The sequence below is a fragment of the Pseudopodoces humilis genome, chromosome 29 (genome assembly GCF_049639895.1).
Source record: "Pseudopodoces humilis isolate 2021_Gansu_Grassland_sample_001 chromosome 29, ASM4963989v1, whole genome shotgun sequence".
NCBI classification, from domain to species: Eukaryota; Metazoa; Chordata; class Aves; order Passeriformes; family Paridae; genus Pseudopodoces; species Pseudopodoces humilis.
The window spans coordinates 4,643,322-4,666,000 of NC_142228.1; the positions used below are offsets into that span (position 1 = coordinate 4,643,322).

Below are 22,679 nucleotides of genomic sequence, written 5' to 3' on the forward strand. Positions count from 1 at the left end.
CTGGCCCCGTCCCAGGGCACAGACCCCCCTGCCCGGGGCACAGGGTTTCGCCCCTCGGTGCTGCTGAGCCCTCCAGACCTTGCTCCCAGGGCAGGCAGCACCCCCAGACTACTCCACTCCCCCCAAATCCTCCCCAGTCCCCTCAAACTTCCATCAGCTCTCACAGCCCCCTCCAGTCCTCCCCAGTCTCCCCGATCCTCCCAAAACTCCAGTCTTTGCCCACTCCAACTCCCCCATCCTCCCTTCCAATGCCCACAAGTGCCCCTAAATCCTCTCCAAATCCCCTCCAACCCCCTATGCCCCAAAGACCACTTCAACCTCTCCAACCCTTCCTAAAACTTCCAACCTCCCTCTCCAAATCTTTCCCACCCTCCCAAACTCTCCTAAATCCCGTCCAGTGCCAGTGCCCCTCCAAACCCCTCCACCTTCCCAAAACCCTCTCCTAACCAGCCCCAAACATTCCCTAAACTCCCAACTTCCCCTCCTACACCAACTCCCTCAACTCCCCCAAATCACCCCCCAACCTCCCCAGTCCCAGTAAATGCACCCCAAAACCTCTCCCAACCACTCCAACACCCCCTAAACCTCCCTTTAAACCCCCTCAACTTCAACTCCCTCCAAATCCTCCCTGAACTCCAAACCTCCCCTTTGAACCCCCCAAATCCCCTGCAAACCCACCAAACCACCTCTGACCTTCCCAACCCTTCCAAATCCCTTTTAGCCCATACCAACCTCCTTCCACACTCCCTTCTCAACCCTCCAGCCTCTCCCTAGACCCCCAACCCCTCCAAATCCCCCTGTAACCACCCAAAATTCCCTCTAAACCTCCCAAACCACCTCCAGCCTTCCAAACCCTTCAAAATCCTTTAAAGCCCCCTTTCCAACCTTTCTCCACGCTCCTTTCCAAGTCCCTCAACCCCTCCCTGGACCCCCCCGCTCCTCCAAACCCCCAACACCCTGAAACCCCCTCTAAATCCCTCAAACCCCATCCACACTCCCTCCCAAACCCCCCGATCCTTCCCTAGAGCCCCAAAGTCCCCTTGAACACCCCCATTCCCCTCCCCATCTCCTCTCCATCCAGACACCACATCACCAGCCCATCCCAGAGGTGCCCGTGCCGGGGCTGGGGGGCACACGGGGCCTTTATTGTGTTCAGATGGCCGACTGCTCCTGGCGGGGCGGCTCGGCGGGGCCCGGGGGCCGCTCGGGCTCGGTGGCCATGGCAGCCTGGCGCAGCACGGCCATGTGCTCCTCGGCGGCCGCCAGTGACCGCTCGACCCAGTGGCGGGCGGCCGGCTGGCGACAGGCGCTGCGGGTCACCAGCACCAGGTGACTGACCGACAGCAGCAGCGCCGCGGCCCTGCGGGGACACGGGGCTGTCAGCACCCTGCCACCACCCCGTCACCTCCCTGCACCATCGTGGCTTCCACAGAAGCAGCGTGGGCCCTGGTTTGTCTGACCTGGATGGGACCCAGGGAATGGCCTGAGGTTGTCACAGAGGGGTTTGGTTGGGTATCAGGGAAAGGCTCTTCCCCCAGAGGTGCTGGCACTGCCCAGGCTCCCCAGGGAATGGTCCCGGCCCTGAGGCTGCCAGAGCTCCAGGAGAGCTTGGACAGCGCTCCAGGGATGAACAGGCTGGGGTTGTTGGGTGTCTGGGCAGGGCTGTGTGTGGGACTGGGAGATCTTTGGGGTCCCTCCCATCCTTGGATATTCTGGGATATTCTGTGATCTGCTCACACCGAGGGGCCTCCCTGTCCTGCTGGGTGACCTGGGGATGTCCCCAGGGGTGTGGTATGGCATGGGGGGGGTGTCCCCACCCACAGGTATTCCCCCACCCAGGATTGTCCCTGTCCCTCCTGCCACTGTCACCTCGCGTCCAGCAGTTTGGGGTCCAGCGGGGGGTACATGGATCTCACCACATCGTCCACCCTGCGGTGGGGACAGTGTTAACACCAGGGACACTGTGGTGACACCTCCAGCACACCCAGCCCAGGCCTCAAGAGGCCTCTTGGAGCCCTGGGACCCCCCTTGAGCCCCAGGAACACCCCCAGAATTCCAGGAACCCCCTGAGCCCCAGGACTCCTCCCAGAGTCACAAAATTACCCCAGGGCTGTGGGACACCTCCCAGAGTCCCCAAACACCCCTGAAGTCCCCAGGCTTCCCTCCAGAATCCCCAGGGTCCTCCCCCAGTGCCTCAGGACCCTCCTCAGAGCCCTGGGACATTCCCAGAGCCCCCATGACCCCTCCAGACTTACCCTGTCCCAAATCTCTGGGGACCCTCCAGAGCCCTGGAATTTCCCCCCCCCCCAATTCCTGGGGACACCCCAAATCCACAGGACTCCACCCAAGAGCTCCCTGTCACCTGGGGCTGATGCGCTTGGCCACCACGATGATGTCCCCCAGGCTGGCCGGGGATTTCACGCGTGCGCCCGAGCCCATGGTCATGGCCACCAACTTCTCCGTCAGTGTGTGACAGATCTGGGGGACAGTGGTGGGCACTCAGTGCCACCATCACTACCAGTGCCACAAGTGCCACCTACCATCAGCACCAGTGCCACGAGTACCAACAATGTCACCATTGATACCACTGCCACCAGTGTCACCAGTGTCACCAGTGCCATGCCCTGACTCACCTTCAGGATGGCAATGCAGTGGGACACCAGACCCCTGTGGAGAGGGAGGAATGTGTGAATCCACCTGTGTCCCCCTGCTCTGTCCTTGTCCCCTGTGTGTCCCCCCTCTCCTGCCAGCCCCCATCCCATGTCCCCCAGACCTGTGGGGATATTCCCACCCCAAGACAATCTTGAGGACCATCGCTGTGGCTTGGTGACCTCCAAATCTGTCCCCTGCATCCCATGATGGGGGACTGGAACTGCAGAGGGGTCCCCAGCGGTGGGGGGACACAGGGACACTCACGAAGCGTCCTCGACCCAGTCCTCGTTCTCCAGGATGGCCTCGATGTGGGGGTTGGTGATGACCACATCGTCCAGCTCCAGCTCCGAGGGCTCTGATGGCGTCTCTGTGGTCCCCATCAGGTCCACGATGGGTCTGTCAGAGGCACAGGGGACATCCCACCAAGGGCCACCTCCTTAGGCTGCCCCACAGCCCCATGGCCCTGATGCTGGGGGACGTGTCCCCATTTTTGTCTCCCTGGTGATGTGGATGTGTCCCAAACTTCTTCCCTCTGATGATGCTGGACATGTCCCCTGCATCATCCCCCGATCACAGTGGACTTGTTCCCATCTTTGTTCCCTGGATGGTGTTGGACACGTCCCCACCTTCATCCCTTTGATGATGGCAGATATGTCCCCATCTTTGTCCCCCCAATGACTATGGCCACATCCCCCCCATCATCTCCTTGATGATGCTGGACAATTCCCCAGCACTGTCCCCTGCTCATGGGGGTTGCGGTCCCTCCCTGCTGGGGACAGGGACGCTGCCACCCACATGGGGTCACTCACTTGGTGTCGTAGTGGTGGCGCAGGTCCTTGGGGTGACAGTAGCGCTGCCTGCACACCACCACCAGCGCCACGAAGGACGCCAGGAAGATGGTGGCCAGCACCCCGATGGCCACAATGACAACGGTCTCCATGGCTGGTCCCCGCTCGAGGGGCTCAGGCGTCCGGTGCCATCACAGCACGCTGGGGCTGCAGTGACAGGGGGACCCCACAGGTGTTGGAACCCCACAGATTTCTCCTCTCCATCCCCACACCCCAAAACACCCGGCCAGGACCTGAGGTCACCCCCAGATGGATCCCTGTCCCCAGGGTTTTCCTAGAGGCAGTGTCACTCGAGGGATGTGGTGACACCGGGTGTGGGGTGCACCAGGATTTGGGGTGCTGCCCTCATGCCATCACGATGGCCATGGGGACACGGGGACAGGGGCTGGAGTCAGGAGAGCAAGGCCTGGGCCCTAGCGGGGTGTGGGGAGCCACAGAGTATGTTCTTCTGGGGACCCCCACCCACAGCCCTGTCCCTATGGGGACATGGAGACCCCCAGAGACTGATCCCTGTAGGGAGCCCAGAGTTCCTGTCCCGATGGGGCCACAGGGACCCCCAGAGCCCTGTCCCTACAGGGCCATGGGGGCCCCTAGAGCCTGGTCCCTAAGGAGACACCCCCCCAGTTCTGATTCCTATGGGGTCATGTGGACCTCCAGAGCCCCCTTTCCATGGGGATCCCCCAAATCTGATCCCAGTTGGACCATGGGGACCCTCGAGCCACCCCTGCTGCAGCAATAGGGCCTGTGTGTCCCCATGTCATGTCCCCATGTCCCCATGGACAGCAGGACACCGGCCATACCAGGCCCAGGGGACCCCATGTCCCCAAAGGGATGGACTGGGAGTCCCTGCCGGGTTCCCACCCTGTGGGGGGACCCCCTGTGCCCATCCTGCGGGCCGGGGGCTCCATCCCTGCCCTCCCTACCTGCTCCAGCCGGGAGGCAGCGCCGGGCGGGACACGGGGACACGCGGGGACGGTGCCACTTCCGTGCCGGGCGTGCAAACACGGCCAGCGCCGACCTTTGCCCCCTGACTCACACCTGGGCCCCCCACAAAGGGGGGGTGCAGGATGGGCCCCCGAAACCCTCCAGCCTCACTGCTTCCCCCCTCCCCCCACCCGTTCTTTTTTTTTTTCTCCCTTAAATCCCATTGAATTTTAAGCCAGGTTTAGGGATTTGGCTTAAATTTCCAGCCCGGCTGCGCTTGTCCCTGCAACCCCACAAGGTTGGGGACAGCGAGGGGGGGACAGGGTGGCCCCCCCGCCCCCCCCGCCACTTTCTCACTGCGATTAAAGCCGTAAGAGGGATTTTGGCTGCCAAAGCTGCTTTTGCTGTAACCCCCTGGTGCCTGGTCCTGGGGGTGGGCACGGCCCCGGAGGTGTCCCCAGGCCCCCCCCAGAGTGTCCCCAGCCCCAGGGGGTGTCCCTGTCCCGGCTGGGCTGGGGTCGGACCCTGACTGGGCAGGTGGGACCTGGCAGCCAGGGGAAAGGGGGAGTCTGGGGGGGCACTGGGAGAGGGGGGCACTGCTGGGGGGTTTGGGGGCGTTCTGGGAGTGGGTGGCCGCTGCTGGGAGCGCTCTGTGAGGATGGGGGGGGCTCTCTGGAGGGGTGTCCGGAGATTCCCTGTGGGGGTCTGGGGGGTGCCGGGGGCCCCGTGAAGTTCTGTGAGGGAGGATGAGCTGCTGAGTGGGTCCTGTGAAGATCTGGTGGTGGGGGCTTTGCTGTTTAGGAGGATCAGAGGTGTCTGTGAGTGTCTGGGGGGGTGTGTGTGGGGGGGGGTCGGTGCTGGACGGGGGACCCGGGGTGTTTGTCTGGGGGGATCTGGGGGGGTCGCTGCTGGCGAGTCCCGGTCCCGCACAGCCCCGGTTGCTGGGGGGGTACGGGGCTGATGGAGTCCCGCCTGACCCTGGGGGTCGCTCCGGGGGCCCAGAGGTAGGGGTGGGGGTCTCTGGGGGGTCCCAGCACTGCTCTATGGGAGGGATCGCTCTCAGGAGTCCCCTAGAGCGCCCGGGGCGGGGGGGGTGTGGGGGGGATGGCTGGGGGGGTCCCGAATGGGAGATCCCCTCCCAGCTCCCTCGGCTGCTCCCTGAGACCCTCCCGGGTCCCCCCAATCCCTCCCGGCCCCCCCGCACCTGGAGCGGCTCCGCGGCGGCCGCGAACAAGATGGAGCCGGGCGGGGGGCGCGGAGCGGGGCCGGGAGCGGGGAGGGATCGGGATGGGAGCGGGGAGGGAGCAGAGAGCGCAGTGGGAATCGGCCCCGGCACCGCCCCCCCCGCCCCGCCCCGCAGCGCCCCGAGGGTCCCCTGTGCCTTTCAAAGTTCCAAAGTGCGTCCCGTGCATCCAAAAGTGTCCCAAAATGTCCCGAAACATTCCCACTGCACTCCTGAAGAATCCCCTCTTGTCACAAAGCACTTCCTTGTGCTCCAAAGTGGCCCCAGTGCATCCCAAAGTGGCTCCGTTCTATCCCAAAGTGTCCCTGCTGCACCCTCGAAGCATTGTCTTGTTCTCCAAAGTATCCCCTTGTGCCCCCAAACTTCCCCCCTGCATTCCAAACAGTCCCTTTCCTGTCCCCACTTGTGTCCCCTCATGTCCCAAAATGCCCCAGTTGCAGCCCAAATTGTCCTCATTGTGTCCCAAACCACCATCCCTGCACACCTGAAGTTTTCCTTTTGTCCTGAAAATCCTTGTGCCCCAAAATGACCCCCCTGCACCCCAAAGTGTCTGTCTTGTCCCAAAGTGTCCCCACTGCAGCTTGGTGCCATTACACCCCCACCACACCCCAAAGTGCCCTTGTGATGTCCCCGAGTGTCCCCTCTGTACCCCAGCCACCCCCGTGTCCCAAACTGCTGCCATGTGCTGTCCTTGCTGTGTTTCAAAGCACAGGATGTGTCCCATGTCCCCACACCTCCTCCTCGTGTCCCTGCCATGCCCTTTATTGTCCCCATTATGTCCCCAAGCACTTCAGTCATGTCCTTTGCCATCCTTTTTACATCCCATCCAGTCCTGGTTCTGTCCCAGCCCGTCACTTTGGGTCACCCCAAAGTGTCCCCACCCCAGGAGGTGGCTCTGGGTGATGGGAACTCATGTCCCATGAGCATGTGGCTCTCATCACGTTTCACTGCCTGTGGTGACATTTGTGGTGACAGCATTTGGTGATTCCAGCCAGGAATGGTGTCCCAGGTCACTGCTGTGTCCTGCAGTCTCAGGTCCCCTCATGCACATGGGGTACAAAGGCCATGTGGTGTCTCCAAGGCTCACCAGGAGCACCGAGCCCCTGCTGTGCCACCCATGTCCCTGGGCTGTCCCCATGTCCTGCCAGCAACCTCACCCTTGTGTCTGAATGGGCTCTTTATTCGGGAAGGGGGCGGGGGGCTCCAGCCACGGCACTGCCTGGCCCCTCCCTGCCCACCCGCCGGTGCCACCCCTGCCCGCCCGGACACTGCCCACTCCCACCCTGGGAACGCTGGCTCGGCGAGCCGGGCACTGCAGGGCTCCACTGACCATAGGGACCCCACCAAGCCCCACAAACCCCTCGATCCTCTGGACCTGGCCCCGGTGGGACAGGGTGGCCAAGGAGGACCCACTGGGGTGCCCCCCCTTGAGCCGGGTCACCGTGCTGCCCCTCATGGAGCCACCACCGAGGTGACACATGGCCAAGTCCTTCCTGGAGATGCTGCTCCATCAAGTCCCCACTGCTGGGCTTGTCCCCAGGGTTTATCTGTCCGGGAAGATGTATCCATAGTGGTTGAGGATGTGCTCCACCACCTGGTTCTGGAAGACCATGTGCATGGCCATGTTGCCCTCCTCGCAGGCCGGCCGCAGCAGCGTGGGGCCGAAGACGATGGCGACGCTCTGCACCGACATGCGGTTCTCCTCCTTGTGCTCCACCACCCTGAGGGGACAGGGGACGTGTCACCGGCACAGCCCTGACCCCGGGGCCTGTCCCCAGAGTTGTGTTCTGCCTTCCTGCACCGGGCAGGGTTTGGGGGAATACGGGGGTGTCACCTGCAGAGGTGGCGGAAAAGGACCTTCATGGTGTCATGGTGGGCGGCAGGCAGGGACTGCACCAGGTCCCGGATGCAGCGGCCCCGCAGGGACGGCTCCTGGATCTCTGCCAGGGAGGGAGGGCATGGTGGGGTGCTGGCTCCAGCAGTCCCAGCATCCTTGTCCCCACCTCCATTCCCATCCTCATCCCATCCTTGTCCCTATCTAATCCATCCTCATCCCAGGTCTTGTTTCCATTCCCATCCCTTTTCTTTCTCATTCCTGTCCCCAACCCCATCCTTATACCCTTCCCCATCCCATCTCCATTCCATCCCAGTTCCCATTCTTGTCTCCATCCCATCTCATTCTAACCCCATCCTTCTCCCCATCCCATCCCATCCCATCCCATCCCATCCCATCCCATCCCATCCCATCCCATCCCATCCCATCCCATCCCATCCCATCCCATCCCATCCCATCCCATCCCATCCCATCCCATCCCATCCCATCCCATCCCATCCCATCCCATGGATCCCATGGATCCCATGGATCCCATCCCATCCCATCCCATCCCATCCCTCACTGATGGCAGCGATGAACTTGTCGAAGTGGCTGAAGGGGATGAGTGGCTCTGGCAGCTCCCGCAGGAAGAGCTTCAGCGCCCCGGTGACAACGTGGATGTCCTCCCAGCGCCCGTCATCCAGGTCCAGCTGCTCGTCTGTGGGTGGGGCAGCACCTCAGGTGTGTCCAGAGCCCCAGGGATGGGTGGGGGTCCCTGGCTGCCCCCTCCCCAACCCCAGCCCTGTCTCTCTGCCCTGAAGTGGGGGTGATACCCCATTGTCCCCCGCTGTCACTGTCACAGCAGGTGACCGTACCATGCTCCACCTTGTAGCGCAGTTTCTGGATGGTGGCCAAATTGCCACTGACCCGGTACAGCCCATCAATGTCCAGACCTGGGCAGATGAAGATGGGGGAAAGCTCCCAGTTAAACAATCCACCCTGGGATGGGACATTAGGCCCTCTTGAGGGAACTCCAGGTCCCCCTGTGTCCCCACTGTCCCCTGGAGGATGTCCACAGCCAGCACCAGGCTTCCAAGGAAAACCCAAACATCCCCTGTAGGCTGTCCCTGGAGCCGTCCCCATCTCCCCATGCCAGTGTCCCAGGCTGTCCCTGTCCCCAGGGCAGTACCTCTCCTCTCCACGGTCCAGATGCACTGCAGGACGAAGTGTGGCACCGTGCCCCGCTCCCGCTCACACAGCGCCAGCAGCGAGCAGCCAAAAACCTGGTCTAGGAACACAGCAGGGACATGAGCATGGCCAGGGGACACCAGGAGAATGGCTAGTGGGGGACAGAGTGTCTTGTTCCCATTGGAGTGTCCCACCGGGGTGGCTGGAGATGATGGGACACTCCCAAGCCCATCACCAACATGCTGGGTCAGGGTTGGGCTTGATCACACAACCCAGCATCCCATCTCCATCCCTGGCTGTCCTATCTCCATTCCTGGCCATCCCAGCTCCATCCCTGGCTGTTCCAGCTCCATCCCTGGCCATCCCATCTCCATCCCTGGCCGTCCCAGCTCCATCCCCGACTGTCCCAGCTCCATCCTTGACTGTCCCAGCTCCATCCCTGACTGTCCCACCCATCCTCCAGCCTGGAGACATGCCGAGGGACTCAGTCCCATTTCAGCACCCACTCTGGATTTACCCTCATCCCAGCACCCCCCGATCCAGCCCCCGCACCCACCCCTGATGTAGCCCTTCTCCCGCAGGGATTGCAGCGTCGGCCGCCTCTGCAGGAACTTGCGGAGTTTGTTCCGGACTCTGCTGGTGTCACTCTCGGCACTGCCCGTCACCTGTCCGGCCCCTGGCGGGGACACAGCTCATGTCAGCACCATCCGAGGGCCCGAGCTGGGCGCTCCCGGCCCGGGGACCCGCAGGGTGGGTGGTTTTGCCGGGGCCCCCGCGCCCATCCCGGGTGCCGGTGCTCACCTGCCCTCCTCTCCTCGCTGCCCCCCAGCCTCTCCCGGGAGCCGAATTCAGCCCCAGTTTCGGCCTCCTCCTCTGCGGAGATGTCGGAGCCCTAAGGAAGGGGAGCCGTGAGACGCCGGGCCCGGCGCCAGGGTGGCCGCGGGCCGGGGGGCCCTGCTCACCCTGCGGCCGATGCTGTCGGAGATGGCTCTGTGCCAGGCGGTGATGATCTGCTCCGAGTCATGCTGGATGAGGAATTCCGAGCCCTCCCTCGTCCTCAGCTGCAGGAGCAATTCACAGAGGTCAGGGAAAGGGCGCGGGGCTGCCGCAACCACCCGGATTTGGGAACCACGATGTGACCGAGCCCGGCACCGACTCCCGTGACACCAAAAGTGCCGGGAGCCGGAGCGGCTGGAGCGGCTCCTCCCTGTGCAAAGCCCCTTGGGGAGCCAGAGGACCCTTGGTGACCTCTCTGTGCCCATCAGAACGGGACAGTGACCAGCAGTGCAGTGTCCCTGTACTCCCACCCTGGCACGTCCTCAGTGTCCCCACGTCCATCCCCTGCAGCACTGCTGGGATGAACTGGCCAGGAGTGGCTCTGCCCTGTGGACCCTGGCGTGTGACTGGTGTCCCTCCTGCTGTCACCTGCTCACCTCCAGGACATTCTTCTTGCTGGACTTGTCCCTGCTGGCCCAGGTGAGGGTGGCCCCACGCAGCTCCACTGTGTGCTCAGGGGTGGTCAGGGTGCTGGGGTGCCTCTGTGGGGACAAGGGGATGAGGGTGGCACCTGCCCAGAGAGGACAGGGACACCGGGATCTTGCTGGGGAGCGTGGGATGCCCTCCTGCAGAAAGGCAAGGCTGCCAAATGTCCTCTGTGGGACCCCTCTGTCCCCTCCTATGGTCTCTGCAGGACTAGGACATGGGACTGCCATGGTGGGGTTAGGGTCACGGCCACCAGCTTGGGGACAGCCAGGTCGTAGGGCTGCCATCACCTCAAGGGACATTCCCAGCCCTCCTCAGGGACCTCGGGGGCTCCAGCTTTGAGGTCCTTCTCCGTGACACTGCAGGAAGAGGGTGGCTGCTCCCAAGGAGGGGGATTTTGCAGAGGGAGAGCATCAGACCCACTGCTTCTCCCCATGCCCTGAGTCTCGAGGTGCTTTGACCACAGTCCCCCTGCCCCAAGAGCCTTTGCACCCCCAGACAGAGCCCTGAACCCTTGAGGTGAGGCCAGCATTGTCTCCAGCAGCTGTAGGTCCCCTGTCCTCCCCCCGTCACTGTCACCACAGGGTGTTGCAAGACCCACGACAACTTCTGCATCCGGTGGCAGCTCCTGGGCACTGCAGGGGGAGAACGAGACCCGGGGGGGGGACTGGGGCTGGCTCTGCTTCCTCCTGCTGCCTCTCACCTGCTCTGGGTACTCCAACACTGGCACCCCTGTACAGACTGTGTGTGCTGGGGGGTGAGTGGACATGTCCCAGTGCTGGGGTCCCTGTGCAGGGCACCTCCCCTGGCCTGTGAGTCCTGGTCCCATCCCTCAAGTGCTGATTCCCCCCGCAGTACCAGGGGTTGTTTTGTGGGTGCTGGCCTTGTCCCCTGGATCTCAGCCTCATCCTATAGGTGCTGGTCCCATTCTGCAGCTTTGACCCCATCCTGTGGATCCTTGCCCTGTCCTACGGGTGCTGGCCCCATCCTGTGGATGCTGGCCCCATCCTGTGGATGCTGGCCCCATTCTGTGGGGGCTGCCCCATCCTACACATGTTGGCCACATCCTGTGAGTCCTGGTCCTGTCCCATGGATGCTGGCCCTTTCCCATGGATGCTGGCCCTTTCCCATGGATGCTGGCCCTTTCCCATGGGTGCTGGCCCTGCCCCATGGGTCCCATCCCATGGCAGCTGCCCTGCCCCAAGGCCATCAGGGCCCTTACCAAGGCGCTGGCAGCTGAATGCTTGGAGTCCTTGAAGAAGGTGAGGATTCCCCCTTCCAGCACCGTCCAGGAGGAGCTCCAGTTCTTCCTGGGGAAGAGAACAGGGGTCACACAGTGGGATAGCACAGCCCCTTCCCTTTGCTGGACTCCTGTCTCCAGTGGCAAGGGACACCGGGACGTTCTTACCGGAGCCGCTTCCCTCTGTCCACTGTCTTGGTCCGGTTGAGCACTCCGGCTTTTTCGAGACTTTTAAACTGGAAAGTAAAGGTGGAGGTGTCAAATTTGCCCCTTGTTCTCCCTGGTGCTGGGGTGAGGGCAGGCTGGGTGCCCCTCCTGGGGTTCTCACCTTCTCCTCCTTGCTGCCTGGTGCTGGTGACACGGTGCCGTGCCAGGCGAAGAGCCCGCTGTCCTGGCTGGAGCCGCTGCTGGCCCGCTCGTGGCGGCCACCCGATGGAACCTGGCCAGGGAGGGGTCAGGTGATGCTCGAGGTGATGCCAGGAGGGGGCTGTGCTGTGCACCCACGGCACCCCAGAGCCCCTGCACACCCTGCTCTATGGGCTTGGGAGGATGTTTATCCCTGGCAGTCACCCCTGTCTGCATCTTTGTCCCTGATCCTGTCCCCATCCCCACTGCTGTCCCTGTCCTTGTGCATAATCCATCCCAGTTCCCATCCCTGTGTTCATCCCTCTTCCATTCCCTGTCCCCATCCTCATCATCAACCCTGTCCCACTCCCTGTTCCCATCCCTATCCCGTACCGTGTCAGGCGCGAAGTGCTCGGGGTAGAACGTGATACCCTCGGGGTGGCTGTGTCCGTACCAGCCCGGGGGTGAGCCCAGCTCCTCGGGGCGCCTCGGGGACAGGCACAGAGAGGCCCCCTGATCGTAGGAGCCCACGGGTGAATAGTCCTCCTCGGGATAACACTCCAGCTCATCTGGAGACAGGTCGGGATAATCCGTTTCTGGAGTGGGTGGCTGGAGAGAAGAGACAGTTCAAGATCTTGTGCCCAACCAGGAGATCTGCATCCCTGTGCTGTTCGCCCAGGTGGGGACTGCCTCATCTCCATCATCTCCATTCCCATCTCCACCTCAATCCCTGTCTCCATTCCCATCTCCATCTGCACCTTCATCTTCATTCCCATCCCTGTCTCCCATCTCCAACTTCATCCCTATCCCCATCCCATCCCTGTTTCCATCTCCGTTCCCCTCCCTTTCTACATCCCTGTATCTGTTCCCCTCTCCACCTTCTGTCTTCATCTTCATTCCCCATTTCCATCTTTGTTTCCCTACTCATCTCCATTGCATCTCCCATCCTTTCTCAATCTTCAGCTCTGACTCCATTTTCATCCCATCCCTGTTTCCATCTGCACTCTCATCCTTTACGACACCCCTGGATCCATACCCATGTCCATCTTCATCTGTCTTCATCTCCATTCCCATCTGTTTCCATCTCCATCTCAACCTCCATCTCATCTCCCACACCTTTCTCAATCCCAATCTCTGTCTGTGTCTCCATTTTCATCCCATCCCTTCTTCATCTCCATTCCCATCCCTGTCTGTGCCCCCATCCCAAGCCCATCCCCGCGCCTCGTCGTGTGCTCACCCTCTGCTCCACGGGACCGTACCGCGTCCCCCCAGGGTGCATTTCCCGGGGGCTGCCTGTGTCTCCCACGGTGGGGGGGTCCCACGACGTCTCACCTGTCACCGAATTATAGAAAAAAGTCTGTCCGCTTCCTTCGTCCACGTGCTGTTCCCACTCGGGAAGCTCCGGGCTGTGTGCGAGTGAGGAGGCGGGAGAGGCGGCGGGACTCACTCCATCGGCCGCCTGCCCGAAGGGACAATCCCACGTGGTCTCGCCCGTCACGGGGTTATAATAAAACAAATGTCCACTGTCCGTGTCCGTGTGGGTTTCCCAGTCCGACACGGAGCTGCCAGGCTCCTCTGGGGCCGAGCTGGCAGCGGCGGCCTCTTCCCGCAGCTCCTGGATGTTGAGGTAGATGGGGTCAGGTGTCTGCTCTGACTCCTTGTGTGCCTGGGGGAACACGGATGTGTCACTACTGCAGCTGGAATGGCATTCCTGGGATGTCCCCACTGCGGTGTCCAGGTGGCCGATGGGGAAGGCGCCGACGAGCCGGATCCTGCCCTGGCTGCTCGGTCACCACCCTGCCTGGGCCCCTAAAAGTGTGGGCAGGAGGTGCCAGGGATGGGGTGTAGGAGGCCAGGAGGTGGAGAGGTGCACCCACAGTACCCAGAATGGGGCAGGGAGCACCCACTGGCACGGGGATGAGCACATGGAGGGACATGGAGGTCCCCAGTGCCAGCACCTGTGTCACTGCTGCCTGTGTCACTTGCTGCTGGTAGCACCTTCACAAACAGCACCACATCACTGGCACCTCCAAGACCCACTGTGTGCAGCACCTGCAGCAGCACCTGCAGCACTGGTGTCCATGTCACTGCATCATCAGTACTTGCATCAGCAGCACCCACATCAGCAGCACCTCCATCACTAGCACCCGTCACCCACGTCACCAACACCTGTGTCCCTGCTCCCACTCATGCAGCACCTGCATCGCTGCTACCTGCATCACTGCATCATCCACACCAGCATCACTGCATCATCGTCACCTGCATCACCTGCATCATCCACACCTGCATCACTGCTACCTGCACTGCTCTGCTACGTGCTCTGTGCAGCACCCACATCACTGGCACCTAAACCATGAACACCCACAACCTCTGCACTGACATCCGTGGTCCCAACACCTCCAACCTACTCATCCCCTGTACCCCCAGCCTCCACTCCCACCTCCCCAGCAACAGCACCCCAAAACTCACGTCCATCTCACCCACACTTGCACCCCAGCACCCTCATCACCTGCGCCCTGGGACACTCCAGCAGCCACAGCCCCGGCCTCCTGCCCAAAGCCGGATGCCGAATCAGACAGTCCCGTCATCACACCCCAAAATAGCATCCCCAGCACCAGCCTGGCTGACCCCCACCTGTGGGGATGCCTGGAGTATGGGGATGTGTCCCCTGAGACCAGGAGTGTGCTGCCAGCAGGGAACCCCCTCCTGTCACCCTTTGATCTCCCCAGTTTTACAGCCTGAGTCTCTCTCTAATGGCTGCAGGGACAAAGGTCCAGCCCTGCCCACCATCCCGAGAGAGGTGACAGTGGGTGCACTGTCCTTGGGGACACCATGGATCACAGTGGGACAGCAACTTGATGACACCTCTCATCTTCCCCCCATTACCCCACAAACCCCCCCGACACGGTGAGCAGGGCCAGAAACCACCGCGGGGTCTGCCCTCCTCCTGGGGCCGAGGGACATGGGGGTGGCAATGAGGGATCCCTGGCACGGAGCCCCCCCAGCACCTCTCTCTCTCCCATGGGTGCATCCCTGGGGGTTTCTCACCCCCGTGGGGGGGGCTGGGTGCCCCTCCCTGCTTTGGGACGGGCATTGTGGCACCCGCTGGTGCCCATAAACCCCCAGGAAAACCCCAGGGGGAGCCTGGCGAGGAGCAACCCCAAAACACCCTCCCTGTCCCCAGCTGGGTGCACCCTTAGGTGCTGCCTACCTTCCCCAAGTGCAGAGGCTGCAATGCCCTGCTCCGAGCCCGCTGCGGACCCCCCCACGCCCTGTCACCCATTGCGGTGACACCGGGGCAGCACTGGGGGCACCGGGGGGGACACCTGGTCCCTGGTGCCGTGGGGACACCACGAGGCTCCGGTAACGCCACTGGCACCCTGAGCCGGGCCCTGCACCCACCGCTCTTCCTGCCAGGGTTCTGGGAGCGGAAGAGACGCCCAGGGAGGAAATGGCTTCTCTTGGGGTTGTTGTCACCCATCACCCACCACCTGCCACTCGTCACCAGCTCCGGCACAGCCAAGGCCAACTGAGCAGGAATTGCTCCAGGATGATGCTGAGCAGGAATTGCACTGGGATGATCCCCTGAATTTCAGGTGGCCCATCTGGTGTCACACTGCTCCACTGGAAGCTGATCTGGGGCTGCTGTGTCCCCACAACACCGGGATCATCCCAAACCATCCCACGGGTGGGGGGTGCAGATGGTGCCAGGACCAAGGCCACCATGGTTTTGGATGCTGGATGTTTTTGGCACTGGTTGGATTTGGGCAGGGAAGGGGAATGCTCCCATGGTGGCACTGGGGTTGGGGACTGTGCTGGGTCACCCCCAGAGGGGCTTTGGGTGTGCAAAGGGCACAGCTCGGGGCACAAGGTGTAAAATGAGGTGAAAATGGGGTGGAAAACACAGCCCCCCACCACCAATACCCCTTTTCCTCCCAGGTGGCACAATCCCTCCATCCCCCCTTGAAGTGGGGGACACCCAGGCTTGGGGTGCTCCAGGTGCCTGGGGTTACTCCACAGTGTTGTGCTCGGGGACAAGTGAGGAGGGGACAAGGGACCCACCCCTCTGCCGTCACCGTCTCACCCTGTGTACCCCAGCCCGCGCTGGTGGCAGGTGAGCGGCCGGGGGGGAGCCCCACCCTTGGGTGCCCCCCCCGGGGAGGTGCAGCCCAGGGGGTGCTGGGCAGAGCCCTTTGCTACTTACTGGTGTGGGGTGAGCGTGGGTTTGGGGTGTCGGGGCGCTGGCCTGTGCCGGGGTGCACCCAGCACCCACCTCGGTCAATGGGTGCTGCGCCCAGGTGAGGCTCCCGCCCCGGCAGGGAGGAGCTGCCGTGTTTCCCTGTTAACCCCTTTCTGCCTCCTCTCATCCCGGAACGCTCTGGGAAGCTGAGGGGGACATTCCAAAGCCCCCCTGGGTGATACCGAGCCCCCACCTGCCCCAGGGACCACAGGGCTCTGCAGAGTGGGGGGCTGGGAGAGGGTGAGGGAACTGAGGCACGGGCTAGGGGACTGAAGGTGGAGGGTGTGCGGGGGGTGTCTGTGGAGGGGGTCACTCGCTCCCCCGAAATGGTTCATTCTGGCAAGTCCCTATGGTGGGTTTGTCCCACGGGGTCATGGGGAAATGACCTCCGTGGGGAAATGTGGGGCTGCGGTGCCGGGGTATCAGCCCACTCTGTGCTGGGGGTCACAGGGTCATGGTGGAGGAACACGGTCACTGAATCAGCCGAGGGGCCCAGGCTCAACACGCCTACCCGCTAACCCCCCCCAGCGCAGCTTTTGGGGACAGCAGTGGCGATGTCACCGTACCTGAGCCGCGGGGCCGGTCCCCGGCCACCTCCTGGCCCCGTCCCCGTCCTTGCCGGAGGTGCACAGGGTCTCGGAGCGGCTCTTCCCGAGCGGGCGGGGGTGTCCTGGGGGGTCCCCGCCTTCCCCCATGGCGGTGGCACTGCGTGCTGCTGGTGTCACCCGCGCCAGGTCATCCAGCGACTGCGAAGGTCTCACAGGCTCAGCGGGGTGCGGGGTCAGCCCCGGGAGGACCCGAAAAGAGCTGAGTGATGGCGGTGAGTCCTTCCTGGGCACCGAGTCCTTGCGGGGCACCGAGTCCCTCCTGGGCACCGAGTCCCTCCTGGGCACCGAGTCCTTCCTGGGCACCGAGTCCCTCCTGGGCACCGAGTCCCTGCGGGGCACCGGGCATCCTCCTGCCGGCTCCCCGGGCTCGGCGGCGCCGATGAACCGATACTCGTAGGCTGGCGGGGGCTGAGGGACGAGCGTGGCCGGCTCCGTCGCAGCAGGGCCCGGTGGCGGGGGGTCAAGCGGGGCTGGGGCGGCGATGGGCGGCAGCTCCTTGACGTACTGGGCCGGGATGTAAAAGGGCCGGGCGTCCCCGCTCCTGCGGACGTGCCACCAGTGCGGGTTGGTGCGTTTGAGCAGAACGTAGCGCTCGTTGGGTTTGATGGAGACCAAGGTGCCGTCCTTGGCGCGGTACTCGAAGCCGTACTCCACCAGCACCAGCGCCTCCTCCGCCGGCTCCGCCGCCTCCATGGCCTCCCCGCGCCTCCGCCTGCGGGACACGGGGCAGGGAAGGGGTGACGGCAGCGCCCAACCCCTCCTGGGCTGAGGAACCCCCAGCTCAGAGCTCCCTCGGGGTCCCCGCTGAGCTCCAGCCCTAAGCGGCCTCTCCGCAAACCGCCCGAACGTGCTGGAACGGCCCTGGGGTCACCGCCACCATCCCTGCCACCACGCCCGAGACCCAAAGCCACCGAGCCCCAAGCCGCTGAGCCCCCGAAGGCCCCGAGCCGCCGAGCCCCGCTCTCACCTGCGGCCGGCGCTGGGGCGGGTGCGCGCCCGCGGTGCCGCTCGTGCCCGCGCCGGGCCCGTCCCGACTCGCCCGGTTTCCGCCGCCGCCTCGACGAGAGACGGGGCCGGGCTGGGCCGGGTGGGTGCCCGGCCCCCGGTGGCAGCAGCAGGGGCTCTGGGGCGCGTTTCCTCCCCTCGGCGGGGGAAGGGACGGTGGCGGACGGGACCCGCTGCCGCCCGACGAGGAAACGGCTCCTCGGGAGGTTCCTGCCGCAGGAAGGGCCCGGCCCCGAGGCTCAGCCGGGATCTGCGCTGCTGCCGGATCTGGCACGGCCTCTCTGGGCAGTGGGATGGGGACCCCATTAAGGGGGGCCCACGGGAGCTGCTCTGCCCTGGGTTTTGTGCCCACACACCTCAGGGAGTGCTGCTGTGTTGGTGAGCACATCCCAAGTCCTCCACGCGCACGAGTGGTGCGGGAAACAACAATGGGAGAGGCTGACATCAGTGGGAAGCAGCTGGGAAGGAAAATGGGGCAGGGACCCCCAACCACTTGCCCAAGTGAAACCCTGGAGGATGGGCAAGAAGAATGGGGGATGGACAGGGGACAAGGGACAGGCACATCCCCATTCCCAACCCTCATCTGACAGACACCCAAACACAGGTTCAAACTGTGATGAGGCCTCATTGTGGAGAAGCAAACTCAGAAATCACTTCACTTGTTGTTAAATAGAGTTTAATTATTTTTGCTTGGGGAGGGGTTAAAGGAAAATAAAACTTCTCCCGAGGATGAGCAGCAGCAGGTGGGGAGGAGTGGCCCGGCTCTCCCTGGCTATTCCTGGAGGCCATGGCCTGGCTGGGCTCTCTGAACAAGAGATGCTCGGGGCACCCACAGTCCCTCTGGGGTACGCAGGTCCCTAAAGGCACAAGTGTCACTTTGTCCCCTCCCCATGTGGGTCCACCACCCAGAGCAGCTCAATTGTGCAAAACCCCCATGTAAAAAAATACCAGTTTTCAGTATCCTAAAAAACTAGAGCTTTGATCAATGTCAGTTCTCCACACCCTTGACTGGAATCCTGGGATGACACCCTGAAGAGCCGCTGGGTTCCACTGGGAGGGGACATTGGCACCAGGAGGATGACAGGGAACAGCACCTGGTTAGTGTGAAGGGGGATGGATTTTTCCAGCCCCTTTCTTTAGCCCTGGGTGGGCAGAAGGTCCCTCCGTGGGGCAGAAGCATCCCCCCCACATTGTCCCTGTCCCCAGGGCAGGGCTGGGCACAGAGTAGGCTCTCAGGCAGGGGGGCTCTGCTCTGTCCCTCCTACCATCCCCATCCCGAGGGCAGTGGCAAGGTCAGTGCCAGGCTACAGGCTGGGCTCTGTGCTGGCCTCCAGCTGCCGCTGGTACCGCTGCCGCCGCTCACAGCGCGGGCACGACGGGGCCCGGGCATGGCAGTCCCGGTGGAAGACGGTTTTGCATTCACTGCACCTGGGAAAAGAAGGAAAAAACCAAACCCACTGTGTTGTGACATCAGAGCAAAGACCAAACTTCCCCTACTGAACCAAGGGACACTTCCCTGTCCTGAGCAGAGCTGCAGCCCCAGCTCAGGAGGAGCCTTCAGCAGCAGCTCCTCATCCACCGCAGCAGCTCTACATCCACCGCAGCAGCTCCACATCCACCCCAGCAGCTCCACATCCACCCCAGCAGCTCCACATCCACCCCAGCAGCTCCACATCCACCCCAGCAGCTCGATGTGCAGCAGCCTGGCCGGAAGGAGCGTGGTGGGTGCTGCTGGCAGCTGCCAGCGTGTGAGAGAGATGGGTGTGAGGTTTGAGCTGAGGTTTGTGCCCTGCTCTCCCAGCACTGAGCACAGCTTTGAGGGTGTGACAACACCCCCTGCAACAACCCTGTGACACCAAACCCTGGACAATGGCCCTTGTGACACTGATCCCTCAACACCAATCTCGTGACACCAACCCCTGACACCGATCCCTGATCACCGACCCCCGTGAAAGCATCGCTGCTGGGGACCCTCTGCTTGCCATGGCTGGGGTGGGAGACAGCAGGAGCTGCCCGTGGCAGGGAGGCTGTGTTGTGGGGCCAGTGGAGCTGCAGGGAAGGGCAGGCAGCCAGGAGGGAGCTGCCCTTGAGCAGGTGGCTCCGTGGAGCTGTCAAGAGCTCCCTGATCTGGCTCAGCAGCAGCAGGAATGTGACACCCTGTGAAGGACCCCAGCTCAGGCAGGGGTGTCATTGTTCAGTCACCAGCAGAAATGTCCCTGCTATGAGGGCTGAAGTCAATTTTTGAGTTGTGATCCTCAACTCCTCGCTGGCAGTAAAATGTGGCTCAGCCACATGCCAGCGGGGCAGCCGGATTTACCTTCACTGTGCAAATACCTGGTGCACAATCCATGTGTGAACAGCACGAAACACCTTAATTCCCCAGAGGATGCGTGGGACAGAGGCTGAGAAACACCCAGCAGTGCCAGGAAAGGGACCACAGCTCCACAGCTGGGGCCAAACCCTGCTCCGGAGAGGAGCTGCAAACCCTGAGGGACTCGGGACAGGGAAAGGCTCGTGCATGGACAGGCAGGATTTGGGGTGAAAAATACGCATTTCCCCGGTGGAACACACTTCCAACGTGGCCTCTCCCGAGCAGCAGCGGGGGGATTTGGGAAGCCGGCGCGGTTCCGAGTGAGAAGTGGCATCTCCTGCCTCCACCTCCCCCCGAGCTGCCAGAGCAGGGGAGGCTCCTGCGCTGCCGGGATCATTGTTTGAGGAGTTGCAGGCACATCCTGCAGCGAGTGCCGGCGTGACCCGGCGGCCCCGGGCGGGCAGAGGGGCAGGAAGCCGCGTTTAGCTCCCCGAGGATGTCGGCTGAGCTCTTTCCTGCTGCACAACCTCCTCCGTCAGGGTGAGAAAGACGTCAACAAACTTCAGAGCTCGGCTCCACGGGACGCGAGACCTCCGGCCAGTTCAGCCCTGCCTGCCAGCACTTTGCAGAGCCCGGCTGCTCTTTTTCCAGGGAAAATCACCCCCCTGGATTGTTGAGGATGTTGTTGTCCTCGATAACGAGCTCAGTGCTGTCCCTGTGGCAGGGAGGGGAGCGAGCAGCGCTGCTCCTCCTCCACGGAAATACTCGCAGCCCTGGAACACATGGAGCACCCACGGATCCCGCTATCCTCGGGATTTTCTGCAGGTTCTGGGTGTTGCTGCTCACTTGTAGGGATTGCCAGGCAAAGTGAGGCCACGCAGCCCATGAGGCTGTGAAATCTCTCAGCCAGGATTCTGTTCAATCCTTAGCCAAATAGGCTAAGACAGCACAAGAGGAAATGGCCTCAAGTTGCCTCAGGGGAGGTTTAGGTTGGATATTATGGAAAATTTCTTCACTGAAAGAGTTGTCCAACTCTGGCAGAGGCTGCCCAGGCAAGTGGGGGAGTCACCATCCCTGTAGGGATTTAAAAGCCCTGTGGATGTGGCACTTGGGGACATGGGTCAGTGGTGGCCTTGGCTGTGCTGGGGGAACTGGACTTGATGATCTTACAGGGCTTTCCAACCTGAATGATTCCACGATTCTATGACATAACCACGGAGATATGGATCTCTCCACCTACAGTGGAGCAGGCTCCTGGGCTGGAAGGGTTTGACTTCTTCAGCAAACCCTGATGGTGGGGATGAGTTCCCCTCTAGCACCATCTCCCTCCTGATTCCAACCTCTGTCCAGCTGCTGCACCTCAGCTCACAGCCAACCCCACTGCAGGACAGATCCCTCTGCCTGTGAGCGATGGAAGCTATGCGGGCAGGGCAGAACCTGGTATCACTCCTCTCCTGCTGGGAACATCCTCAGCCTCTCCCAGTGCAGTGCTACCCTCCATCCATCTCTGCTCCTGGAGCAGCTGTGGCTGCCCCAACCCTGCAAGTGTCCAAGGCCAGCTTGGACAGGACTGGGAAGGTGTCCCTGACCATGGCAGGGGGTGGCACTGGTGGCTTTAAGGTCCCTCCAACCCAAACCGTTTTAGCATTCTATTAAATCTGTGTCCATGTGTCCGTCCTTCCTTCTGTGGCTGCAGAGGGATGTAGGACAGTCCCACTGCTGCTTCTGCTTCCCTCCTGCAGCCCCTGCAAGGGGTCAGACCGACCCTGACTGGCAGAGGCCCTGGCCAGGTGAGCAAGACAGGGACATGCAGAACCTTCCTCCTCCTCCTCTCTCTAGCCCCTCAGCTGCCCTAGCACCCAGCAAAGCCTTTGCAGGCTGACAGCAAGGTGCTGATGGCTTTGCATCTTCAGTCTGCAAAGCCACCTCTCTTGGTGACATCTTGGTTCTGTGAGGACAGTCTGCTCCTGCCCCAAACAGCCTGGATTTGGTTTGGAGCATCCTGGAGCTGATGGGTTCCATGAGGATGTGGGCACTGTGAGGATGACTCGCACAAGGATGGGGAAACGACAAGGACGTGGTTTCCATGAGGACATGGGCACCACGAGGCTGCAACTCCCACAGGGACATGAGCACAACGAGGATGTGACTCCCACGAGGAAACAGGCACCACAATACGGTTCCCATGCTTGAGGACACGGGAACCACAAGATCGTGGGCATCATGAGAATGCACAACCACCTCAGAGCCATTCCCAATTCCCCACGTGCCGTGGAAGAGCAGAATTTAGGGGTTGGCTGGGGCTGCTGGCATAAGCCAGGCTGTGCCCCTGGGTGTCCTGGCTGCAGTGGGATGGGCTGAGGTGGCTCACTCACCTGGTGGTAGTGTCAAACTCGAAGGGGAAGATGATGTCGCTGCTGTTGCAGATCTGGCAGATGAAGCCCCGCTGGGTGCACAGGTCACAGCTGTAGACGTGGTGGGATGCAAACTGCAGCAGTGACTGCAGGAAGGTCTCGAAGGCGCCGTCGGCGATCTGGGGGACACAGGGGTCAGCGCTCCTGGAGCCCGGCCCCGCGGGGTTTGCTGGGTCACACCCATTCTTTGGGCTCCACCTGAAGGCAAGGCTGTCCTCCAAAACAACCCCCACCCCACAGGCCTGGGGTGCAATGGGCCCCAAGATTGCTGAGAGCAGCACCTCAACCTACCTAACCACAACCTAACCACAACCTAACCTAACCTAACCTAACCTAACCACAGCCTGCCAGGATGGGGCTCCTGGC

The 22,679-nt window shown here is 62.4% G+C and overlaps 2 protein-coding genes and 1 non-coding gene across 5 annotated transcripts; all 3 read right to left on the reverse strand.

Moving 5' to 3' along the window:
* Nucleotides 1–1,100: 1,100 nt before the first annotated feature.
* On the reverse strand, nt 1,101–5,748 carry TMEM98 (transmembrane protein 98). Of its 2 annotated transcripts, none has more exons than XM_005532623.3 (7): nt 5,629–5,748; nt 3,462–3,647; nt 2,917–3,048; nt 2,634–2,667; nt 2,363–2,478; nt 1,870–1,929; nt 1,101–1,360 (listed from the first exon to the last, which is right to left on the reverse strand). In XM_005532623.3, exons 2-7 carry the CDS (start codon nt 3,590–3,592, stop codon nt 1,153–1,155), a joined length of 681 nt encoding a protein of 226 aa, XP_005532680.1. In that variant the 5' UTR covers nt 3,593–3,647; nt 5,629–5,748; the 3' UTR covers nt 1,101–1,152. The 2 variants fall into 2 exon arrangements, with proteins under 2 accessions (XP_005532680.1, XP_087924249.1); XM_088068123.1 differs by lacking the exon at nt 5,629–5,748 and adding an exon at nt 4,424–4,548.
* Nucleotides 5,749–6,943: 1,195 nt separating this feature from the next.
* ARHGAP27 (Rho GTPase activating protein 27) lies at nt 6,944–17,601 on the reverse strand. 2 transcript variants are annotated; one of them, XM_014261156.2, is made up of 16 exons: nt 17,551–17,601; nt 16,542–17,295; nt 12,973–13,401; nt 12,129–12,344; nt 11,719–11,829; nt 11,559–11,626; nt 11,373–11,460; nt 10,102–10,206; nt 9,631–9,729; nt 9,470–9,560; nt 9,225–9,344; nt 8,670–8,768; nt 8,356–8,433; nt 8,064–8,198; nt 7,502–7,607; nt 6,944–7,388 (listed from the first exon to the last, which is right to left on the reverse strand). In XM_014261156.2, the coding sequence occupies exons 2-16, from the start codon at nt 17,274–17,276 to the stop codon at nt 7,211–7,213; spliced, it is 2,658 nt and encodes an 885-aa protein (XP_014116631.1). In that variant the 5' UTR covers nt 17,277–17,295; nt 17,551–17,601; the 3' UTR covers nt 6,944–7,210. The 2 variants fall into 2 exon arrangements, with proteins under 2 accessions (XP_014116631.1, XP_087924277.1); XM_088068151.1 differs by lacking the exons at nt 8,356–8,433; nt 17,551–17,601 and having other exon boundaries at nt 16,542–17,470.
* A 646-nt stretch (nt 17,602–18,247) lies between these two features.
* Nucleotides 18,248–22,454, reverse strand: LOC102114756 (uncharacterized). Its single transcript, XR_015774700.1, has 2 exons — nt 22,275–22,454; nt 18,248–19,016 (listed from the first exon to the last, which is right to left on the reverse strand). It is a non-coding gene; the product is annotated as an uncharacterized LOC102114756 (transcript).
* Nucleotides 22,455–22,679: the final 225 nt, after the last annotated feature.